Genomic DNA, 10,558 nt, shown 5'->3' on the forward strand with positions numbered 1-10,558 from the left:
GTCCTTCCAGCGTGCCCGGTGCTCCCCCCTCCAAGTCCTCGCTGGAAAATCACCCGCTTGTGGGCTCCCAGTAAGCACAGCTTCCTGGGGGAACCGAACCACATCTAACTCTCCCGCTTGGACTTGCGCTCCCCCAAGAGCTCTCTCCACCCGGTACTCCTAACTGACCACCTTACCCATATAACATCCCCCCACCCCCACCCCATTCCTCGGGCCCCAGCTCAGAAGGAGGCAAACGAACCCATCAGACATCCTTGCGTGGAGGTTCTGCACAATGTTTACTGGCTAGTGTCTCAGAGATTTGACAGTAACACTAACATCCTTAAGTATGGCCGAGAAAAAAAAATGCGTTTTTTCCTTAAAAACAACAAAAAATTAAAATCAAAATGCCCAGCATCGTAGGTAAAGTAGGTTATCGTAGTCCCTTATTTTGGATCTCCGGACTTTCTGCTTCCAAATGCAGTAACAGTCCTAGTATTGCTCGAGAGTGGGGGCTTAAGGGTCTGCTTCCACAGTTTGCACTGAATTAGGGCTAGAATTTGGAATCTCGTGGTGCTGGGGGGGGGGGGGCGCATTCCTTCGGAGGCCGAGGCTTAAGCCCTCGGGCTCTGTACCTGTTTCTCCTTTACCTTAGCCCCAGCACGTTTCCGGGGTTCCCTATACTGGTAAAAAGTCGCTTCCACCCCATCCCCCAACTCCGCTCCGGGAACAAGGGTCCGCATTGAACCAGGTGCGAATGTTCGCTCGCGTTCCTCGCCTTTCCCGCCTCCCCTCCCCCGACCGCGGCCCCCGCCTCCCCCCCCCCCCCCGCCCCGCGCTGCACCCTTGGTGTTGGCTGCAGCCCGCGAGCAGTTCCCGTCAATCCATCCCCCACCCCCCCTTACACAGGATGTCCATATTAGGACATCTGCGTCAGCAGGTTTCCACGGCCGTTCCCTGCGGTCGTGGGGGGAGCTATCCCCGGAGTCCCTCATCTTAGGGGGTCCGTGAGACCCCTAAGTCCTAGGTTGCTAAGCATTGAGGAGATAAGGAAACGCACCGAGACGGGAGACGGGAGGCTGCGAGGACTGCGGAGGCGGCAAGGAGGCAGCAGAGGCGTCCAGGTCCGCTCGCCACCCCCCCAGCGCCACGATGGTCGCGCCCATGACGTGTGCGGCTGCTCATTCATAGAATGCTGTTATAAAAGCAGTGGCTGCGGCGCCTCGTACTCCAACCGCATCTGCAGCGAGCAGCCCAGAAGTCGAGACAGAGCCGGCGGCGGCGGCGGCGGCGCAGCTAACGAGCAGTGACCGCGCTCCTACCCAGCTCTGCCCCACAGCTCCCACCTGCCTCTGCCCCTAAGCCCCTCGCCCGGGCCTAGACTCACCGCGACCATGATGTTCTCTGGCTTCAACGCCGACTACGAGGCGTCCTCCTCCCGCTGCAGCAGCGCCTCCCCGGCCGGGGACAATCTCTCCTACTACCACTCACCGGCCGACTCCTTCTCCAGCATGGGCTCTCCTGTCAATGCGCAGGTGAGGCTGGCTTCGCGCCGCCGCGGGGCCCGGGGCTCGGGGTCACCGGGGAGGAGACACGGGGGGCGGGACGCTCGGGGAGACGAGTCGGGGACCCCTTGGGCCGGGGAGGGAGGCTGCCCCGGCCGGAGCAGCCCTATCTCGGAGAGCCCCGGACTTGTTCCGAATGCACGCACGCTTGTCATAGTAAGAATCGGTCCTCCTCTCCCGCGGCAGGCTCATCCTGAGTTGCCCTGGGACCGCGCTCTCTGACTGGTCTCTGACATGAGCTGGGGCAAACAGGTCCCAAGCAAAGATTCGCGAACTCGATCCTGGCTCCTCCGGGAGGCGGCAAAAAGCGGCGATTCCCCCTCCCCTAGCTGCCTGGAGCAGGGAGGAGGGGCGGGGGAGGAGGGTGAAGCAGGCGGGTGTGTAAGGCAGTTTCATTGATAAAAAGCGAGTTCATTCAGGAGACTCCGGAGCGGCGCCTGCGTCAGCGCAGACGTCAGGGATATTTATAACAAACCCCCTTTCAAGCGGGTGATGCCGAAGGGATAACGGGGACGCAGCAGCAGGGTGGAGGAGAAGGGCACTGCGTTGCGGATTTCTTGGGAGGAAACGGGGAGACCTTCCATCCAAGATGAGGGGCATATAAAAAGACGAGAGCAGTCCAGGGCACGCTTCTCCCTCCCTCTCCCTGCTGCATGCGGCACTGGAAACTCGGCTGTCGCCACCGGTGTCCGGAACCTGCTCACTCACGTCAGCTCTCCCCTCCTGTCTTCGTTCTAGGACTTCTGCACGGATCTGGCCGTCTCCAGCGCCAACTTTATCCCAACGGTGACTGCCATCTCCACCAGCCCGGACCTGCAGTGGCTGGTGCAGCCCACCCTGGTCTCCTCCGTGGCTCCTTCTCAGACCAGAGCCCCCCACCCCTATGGAGTCCCCGCCCCCTCCGCCGGGGCTTACTCCAGGGCTGGAGTCGTGAAGACCGTGACCGCAGGAGGCCGAGCTCAGAGCATTGGCAGGAGGGGCAAAGTGGAACAGGTGAGGAGTTCTTCTGCGCCTTCTCTCAGCAGGGGGCATGGTTGGCGTGGGTGGAGACCGGGAGCACAGTAGATAGGGCGAAGCCGCGGATGGAATTCACCGCGCATCCCGAACGGGGACCCCTGGCTCCAAGCCATCTCCACCCCAAGCCAGATTCTGGTAGCCCTGCCCCAAGAACTGCAATAGTTTCTTCCCCGATAGGTTCCTACCTCCTGCTTTTAGACCGGGCTCTTTGTTCTGATTTTAAATGTAAGTCACACCTAGCCCACAACGGCAGGTTGGAAATGGCTTCCCAGCAGAGGTGCCAGGAAGCTGAGAAGCGCCAAGGGCCAGTTTCCCTGGGGTGGCTGAACAGAGCTGATGGCAGACCTTGTCACTGACTGTTGGCCTTTCTGAAAATTATTTTTCTAGTTGTCCCCAGAAGAAGAAGAGAAAAGGAGAATCCGAAGGGAAAGGAATAAGATGGCTGCGGCCAAGTGCCGGAACCGGAGGCGGGAGCTCACGGATACGCTGCAAGCGGTGGGTAGATCCTGGGGAGGGGGGGGCGGGGATCACTCCTTTTTCAAACTTTGGGAGCAAGTTGGAGACTGGGTATAGGGGAGCTTGAGTAAGCCTGTGTCTTATGCTTTGCTTTATCCCTCTGTGTGCAGGAGACAGACCAACTAGAAGATGAGAAGTCTGCTTTGCAGACTGAGATTGCCAACCTGCTGAAGGAGAAGGAAAAACTAGAGTTCATCCTGGCAGCTCACCGACCCGCCTGCAAGATCCCCGATGACCTGGGCTTCCCGGAAGAGATGTCTGTGGCTTCCCTAGATCTGAGCGGGGGCCTGCCGGAAGCTGCCACCCCCGAGTCGGAGGAGGCTTTCACCCTGCCCCTCCTCAACGATCCTGAGCCCAAGCCCTCCGTGGAGCCGGTCAAGAGCATCAGCAGCATGGAGCTGAAGGCCGAGCCCTTTGATGACTTCCTGTTCCCAGCATCGTCCAGGCCCAGCGGCTCTGAGACCGCCCGCTCTGTGCCAGACATGGACCTGTCTGGTTCCTTCTATGCAGCAGACTGGGAGCCCCTGCATGGTGGCTCCCTGGGGATGGGGCCCATGGCCACAGAGCTGGAGCCTCTGTGCACCCCGGTGGTCACCTGTACTCCTAGCTGCACTACTTACACGTCTTCCTTCGTCTTCACCTACCCTGAGGCTGACTCCTTCCCCAGCTGTGGGGCTGCTCACCGCAAGGGCAGCAGCAGCAACGAACCCTCCTCTGACTCGCTCAGCTCACCCACGCTGCTGGCCCTGTGAGCAGGCGGGGAGGGGAGGCAGCAGGCACCCACGAGCGCCGCTGCCCGAGTTGGTGCATTACAGAGAGGAGAAACACGTCTTCCCTCGAGGGTTCCCGTAGACCTAGGGAGGACCTTATCTGTGCGTGAAACACACCAGGCTGTGGGCCTCAAGGACTTGAAAGCATCCACGTGTGGACTCAAGTCCTTACCTCTTCCGGAGATGTAGCAAAACGCATGGAGTGTGTATTGTTCCCAGTGACACATCTGAGAGCTGGTAGTTAGTAGCATGTTGAGCCAGGCCTGGGTCTGTGTCTCTTATCTCTTTCTCTTTAGTCTTCTCATAGCATTAACTAATCTATTGGGTTCATTATTGGAATTAACCTGGTGCTGGATATTTTCGAATTGTATCTAGTGCAGCTGATTTTAACAATAAGTACTGTGTTCCGGCAATAGTGTGTTCTGATTAGCAATGACCAATATTAAACTAAGAAAAGATATGACTTTATTTTCTGGTAGATAGAAATAAATAGCTATATCCATGTACTGTAGTTTTTTCTTCAACATCAATGTTCATCGTAACGTTACTGATCATGCATTGTTGAGGTGGTCTGAATGTTCTGACATTAACAGTTTTCCATGAAAACGTTTTATTGTGTTTTTAATTTATTTATTAAGATGGATTCTCAGATATTTATATTTTTATTTTATTTTTTTCTACCTTGAGGTCTTTTGACATGTGGAAAGTGAATTTGAATGAAAAATTTAAGCATTGTTTGCTTATTGTTCAAAGACATTGTCAATAAAAGCATTTAAGTTGAATGCGACCAAACTTGTGCTCTCTATTCTGGAAGTTTTGTAAGATCCTGAAAGGTATCAGAGACCAGTTTGTCAAGAAGGGTAGCTCCTGGAGGGGGACACGCCCCTTCGTTTGATCCCTTATTGAAAAGCAAAGGGAAACTCTAAAGCTGACGTTGGGAATATTTTACCAATATGGGTTCATCTGGTGAGGCTAAGATTCCCTAGCAGATTCTGGGGTAGCAACTGACTGTACTACATAGCTTTTGAGGGAACGCGTCTTCCTGCTTCTTTCTCTGTTTTGGAAGTCCAAGGGGGAAGTATTTAAATCTAGTTGTGCCAATATTAAACCGAAAGGTCTTGATCTTAAAGGAATCCTTTTAAGCAAACAGAATTGAGCTTTGCACAAACCACTTTAACTTTTTATTCCCTCAAAATCACGTGAAGGGTTACTCTCCCCCTCAAGGTGAGCAAATTGAAGAAAGTTTAGAATGCATGCCTTTCTCAGTGTTCCACTAGTGAGATCGAGTCTTAACTTCCTCATACCTTATCCCTAAGGCTGAGCTGCCTCTTAATATATGGTCTAAAAAAAAGAAACAAAACTCAGGCCTCAACTCGAGCATGCATTTAGTTGGGCTATTTTTATTCTCACAAGGAAAGGAGGGCTGCTGTCCTATCCCTCGGTAATAAATGCATTGTAATTGCTGACATTCCTTTAACATCATATGCCCGCCATTCTGTTTACACTGGGGGAAGAGAAAACTGGCCCTGAGAATTTGCAAGAGAACTTGAACAGTTCAAATAATGGTTGATCAGTCGGTAAATAAAAAGTTACATAACAGCTCATTAAGGAGAAGTCAACATGACTCTGAATAAGCTTTAACTTAGAATCTTTAAGAAGAACATGACCTTTGTCTGGGACACCTCTAGTAATGGGGCCCTGACACGCACATGCACAAACCACAAAGAAAAGAGCCGGGGCCCTTCCCCACCCTGTTCTCAGATACCAGGCCGGTACCCTGTGTGGAAGCCAGAGGCCATGCTTCCCCACACCTGCTCTGTGGAAGGGGAGCTTCGGTGCCAGCCTCCCTATGCTTTGGTGATAATGAAAATCACTGGGTGGTTATGGGGTGTCACACTCAGTCAAGTTGAAAGTTTTAATTGAAAATGACAGTTCCATTGAGGTTGATGTTCTCACCTACGGTCTCCCTGTGCCTGCAGAATAATTGGCATTCGAAACCCACTTGCTTTAGGCTCTTGAGAACACTGATAGATCACATACGACTGCATATTACTTTTGCCTGTCTTGCAGTGATGAAAGTGGCTTTAGACTCCCTATTTGCTGTTCAGAGGGTAAATTTTCTGTAGCCTTTAAATGAAGCCTAGACTAATTACAAAATTACTGTAATTAACACCCAGATCTGAAATAACAAGGTGAGATACCCTGTAAAGAAGCTAGCCACCCCCCTCCCCTGCTTTCGCATACAGGAATAACAACCCACAGAAGATTTCCCAGGTGGAGAAGGGTGGCTGGACCTCAGCTTTGGACACTGAACTGCTCCCACAGGACCTGGCTAATGGCCCCTGTCAGTCCCACACTGACTATAGAGAAAGAACATTGCTTTCCCTTTGACAGCCTTATCCTATGCCCAGACACAGACCATTCTTCTATTTCACCATGACCCAGCGAAGAACAGGTTGCTTCATCGACAAGACCGCATTACAGGTCCAGGGAGAGGTACTTGCACACAAGGAATCCCTTACCAGGCTTCTCGGAGGACAGAGTATCCTCCATAGGGTTGACATCTCACCCAGCTCCCTGCAGACTATTCTCTGGGATCAAGAGAAGAAAGGAATTCCCTCTCTTTCAGCCAAAGGGCTCTTTCCAAATCTTCCTTTCCTGAGTCAGGATTCAACAATTCCCATGGATGATGGATACTAGGAATATCGACTTCTTTTTGGGAAAGACTGATCTCTACCCACAAGATACGACCTCACACTGGTCTCAACAAAACAACTATCCCACAATATACAAAAGAGACACATATGATAGAAGGGGCTGGGAATGAGGATGGGAGGGTCATTTTCTTATGGGGGAACATGTCTGGTTTGGCTCATCAATGGATCCCCAGACCTGTCTCAGTGTCTGGGGTTTAGTACAGGGATAATAAATACCGGCCTGGTGGCTGAATGCAGACATTCTGCACTATTTCCATGAGCAGAAGTACATTCCACACATATTCTCTAAATTCTCCTATTCCAGACCCTTTTATGATATTAAGCAATGGGGATTTCACATCTTTTATGTTTGGCTTCAAACACATACCCCACTTCTATCCTTGGCTCTTCTGACCTCTGCCCAATTCAGTTTCAAAGTGAACACCCTGCCATTGGGTTTCCAGCTCCAAATTAATTTTAGATAAAAAAAGAATAGAAGAAAAAATATTTATCTCTATATAATGGTGGATTATAGATTCTGTACTGTCTTTGCACATCCCTGCATCTTGCTCAATTATTAAAATTAAAAGGTAGCCTTTAGCCATTTGTTCTAAGAACAATAATTTCGTATCAACAGCAACTTTCTAGGTGTGAATGAAAGCAAATCAATTACGCCATCTTTAGTTAAAGGACAAAAGCGAGACCGAGGCAAAGTAAAAATTCTCGGATGATTACTCTTAGGAGAGCACCTGAAGTTTCAGTGTTTTTCAAACAAAAAAAATCTAAACCAAACCAAAAAATCAACCTTTAAAGTGTGTCTGAGGCTTCCTTGAAGCACAGAATAGTCAAATAGTCAAAAAACAAATGAGAATTGAGGATCATTTGAATGCTGAACATCAGATCGCTTTAAGGTGTGCTGTTTTGCTAGTCACATGAAGGAGCTGTCAGTCCCATGCTGACTATAGGGGAAGAACATTTCTCCTCCACATCCCCATCTTGTCCTTTTCCCCTACAGCCCCTGCTCACCAGCTTTCCTTCCATTCCAGACACACAGCAGGCTTGATCGTGCTGCAGGGCCTTTGCACTTGCTGTCTCTCTGTCTGGGCCTCTTTTCCCAGGTTGGCTCCTTCCTGTCATTCAGGATTCAGCTCAAAGGATACCTCCTTCAAGAGCCCTTCCCACATCATTCTATCTGAAGTGATTTAGGCACACATTTCCTCTCCATGACTCTGTCTTATCATCCTGCTTTGTTTCTCCATAGCACGTGTCACCGTCCGCGACATCTAATTTATGTTTTCTTTTCCTTTTTAATGAGTTTTGGCCCTTCTTCACCACTGCATTGTAAGTTCCATGTGAGCAGGGATCTCTTCTGTCTTGATCACTTCTGTTTCCCCAGTATCTATTAGGCGCTCGAATGCTTGTTAAATGAATGAAGATGGATGAATAAATGAAGGCAGGTGAAATTTACAAAATTAATCTAAAGGGAGATAAGTAGAATTCAAAAGTGAAGATAAAGCTGTGTACCTCACGGACTTCTTCCTGGATAGAAAAGCATTTCCTTTGTTTAAAAAAATTCCTGTCAAGGGTTCTACAGTATTAAGGTAGGGCACTAGCTAGAGTGGGAAAGAATTTTAAGAGGTCCCCAAAATACAAGCATACTGCAGGTCAGTGACACTTCGAGACAAATTTACAAATTGAGAAGTTCAACATCAAATGAAGAATGGACGTATGGTAAATATAGGCATAACCATTTTCAACGCTTTTATCTATTTTTGAGAGACAGAGCACAAGTGAGGAAGGGGCAGAGACAGAGGGAGACACAGAATCCAAAGCAGGCTCCAGGCTCTGAGCTGTCAGTACAGAGCCTGATGTGAGGCTCGAACTCACAAACCTAGAGATCATGACCTGAGCCAAAGTCAGACGCTTAACTCACTGAGCCACCCAGGCACCCTGGTATAACCATCTTCAAAGAAACAAACAAAATTATGGTTTTCACCCTTATTCTTATGAAATTTTATTTTATTTTTTAAAGTTTATTTATTTATTTTGAGAGAGAGAGAGAAAGAGAGTAGGAGAGAGGCAGAGAGAGAGAAAGAGAGAGAGAGAGAGGGAGAGAGAGAGAATCCCAAGCAGGCTCTGCACTGCCAGCACAGAGCCCAAGGTGGGGCTCAAACCCAGGAGCTGTGAGATCATGACCTGAGCTGATACCAAGAGTCAGAAGCTTAACCATCTGAGCCACCCAGGTGCCCCCATATGAAATTTTAGACTATCACACAAATCCATTTGGAGTACCTACAAACTGGTATGCTAAATTAGTTTTATAATAAATAGAAGACTGGGCACCTGGGTAGCTCAGTCAGTTGAGCTTCTGACTTCAGTTCAGGTCATGAGCTGGGGGTTCGTGGGTTCAAGCCCCACGTTGGGCTTACTGCTGTCAGTGCAGAGCCCGCTTTGGGTCCTCTGTCCCCCTCTCTCTGCCCCTCCCCTGCTTGCTCTCTCTCTCCCTCAAAAATAAAGAAAAACATTAAATTTAAAAAAAAGAATAGAAGAATAAGGGTTAGCTGTTGTTACTATCATTACTGATATCAACCTTATCATCATAATCATCATTTACCAAGAATATGCCCAGACCTGAGGAAAAGCAGTTGGTAATAAAGTGTATTGAATCCTGATGAATGAGTTCAGAATCCCTGAAGGACACTGGTTGGATAGATGGCTACTTTCTTTGCACACAGGAGAAAGCGACAGAAGCATAAACTGGTTTAGTTCAAAGCAATTCATTTCAATGACTCCACACACTCATTCACTAAGTTGCCTTTCCTTTGCCCAAGGGCAGAAAGGGTTCTTGGCCACTGTCCCAAGGAGGCTGCCTGGCTTGATGGCCATCAGTTCTTCTTGACTAATAAGCCCTTTTTACTCTCGGCTCACACTGAGAAGGCAGCGCTTTGCTTGGTCCAATCAGTTGATTAGAATAAGAATCCGGAGGGGTTTGATCGATGGTTACATTAGGAGCAGGGCCTCGGAAGGTCTTGTCAAAGGATGAGGAACAGAAGGCCGCCATGTTTACTTTGGGGGAACAGTTTGCACTCAGATCTACGGAAGCAATGATTGATTTGCAGGCTTTTTGATCAACTACGAGACTCTCATCACAGCTTTAATTACCAAAACAATATAAGTGAATTTGGATTTGAGGAATTGGATCCAATATAGCAGAGTGGTTCAAAGCAATGACTCAGGATTGAATCCTGGCTCCTTGACCTTGGGCCAGTTACTTCACCTTTCTGCACCTTAGTTTAAGTAAAAGGGGGATAATTGTACCTTACCTCTTGGGGTTGTTGCAAGTATTAAAAAAAGTTAGTATGTATTGGGTGCCTGTTACAGTATAGAAGTGTTTGCTATTATTTATTATCTCTATAATTAAGGGAGATGGGGGTCAGGGGAGAAAATATTTACCCTCTCGGGCAAGCATGGGCTTCATTTAATTCAATAAAAAGTTTCTGGATGTCTATTATTTATCAGGTGCTGGTTTCAGATATGAGAAAGGCATAGGCCTGTACTCAAAGAGTTCATGGTCCAGTAAGGGAGAAAGACACGTAAACATGTGCATCATAATACACCGTAACGGTGAAAACATCAGATGCAACAGTTGTGCAGAAGAGGGAGTGATGAACTCTATTTGGGGGCGTCTCCGAGCCAGTGATCTCTGAGCTGGGCTTTGAAGATGGATGGAGTTTGCCAGATGAGCGAGTGGCCGGTGGAGGGATTTCAGGAAGCAGAGGGATATCCCCGTAAAGGCACACACTCCTGAAACAACACACTTGCTTTTGCTGGACTATAAAATATGGGTGGAGGGGGGGAGGAAGGAAAGGAGGGGGATGTGATTATAGAGCATCCCCGAAGTACATTTGATTTCATTTACATTAATATTGCAGCATCAAAGCGGAGGGGGCTGGAGATAGGTCAGGAAGAGGTAACTGTGGCCAGATCATGAACAGCCTGGTATTTACTTGCTTCA

General features: G+C 49.1%; 1 protein-coding gene across 1 annotated transcript; it reads left to right on the forward strand.

Annotated features, from left to right (window-relative positions):
* Window positions 1-1,190: 1,190 nt before the first annotated feature.
* FOS (Fos proto-oncogene, AP-1 transcription factor subunit) lies at window positions 1,191-4,629 on the forward strand. The gene is made up of 4 exons (XM_058739717.1): window positions 1,191-1,514; window positions 2,283-2,537; window positions 2,949-3,056; window positions 3,188-4,629. Exons 1-4 carry the CDS (start codon window positions 1,374-1,376, stop codon window positions 3,827-3,829), a joined length of 1,146 nt encoding a protein of 381 aa, XP_058595700.1. The 5' UTR covers window positions 1,191-1,373; the 3' UTR covers window positions 3,830-4,629.
* The last annotated feature ends 5,929 nt before the right edge of the window (window positions 4,630-10,558 follow it).

Source organism: Neofelis nebulosa, chromosome 7 (genome assembly GCF_028018385.1).
Source record: "Neofelis nebulosa isolate mNeoNeb1 chromosome 7, mNeoNeb1.pri, whole genome shotgun sequence".
NCBI lineage: Eukaryota > Metazoa > Chordata > Mammalia > Carnivora > Felidae > Neofelis > Neofelis nebulosa.

What these genes read in the sequence shown, in the direction of transcription:
- FOS (XM_058739717.1), top strand. Translation starts at nt 1,374, where the DNA reads ATGATGTTCTCTGGCTTCAACGCCGACTACGAGGCGTCCTCCTCCCGC. An exon ending in GGAGGGGCAAAGTGGAACAG is followed by an intron (nt 2,538 to 2,948) that starts GTGAGGAGTTCT and finishes TTATTTTTCTAG; the next exon opens with TTGTCCCCAGAAGAAGAAGA. An exon ending in TCACGGATACGCTGCAAGCG is followed by an intron (nt 3,057 to 3,187) that starts GTGGGTAGATCC and finishes CTCTGTGTGCAG; the next exon opens with GAGACAGACCAACTAGAAGA.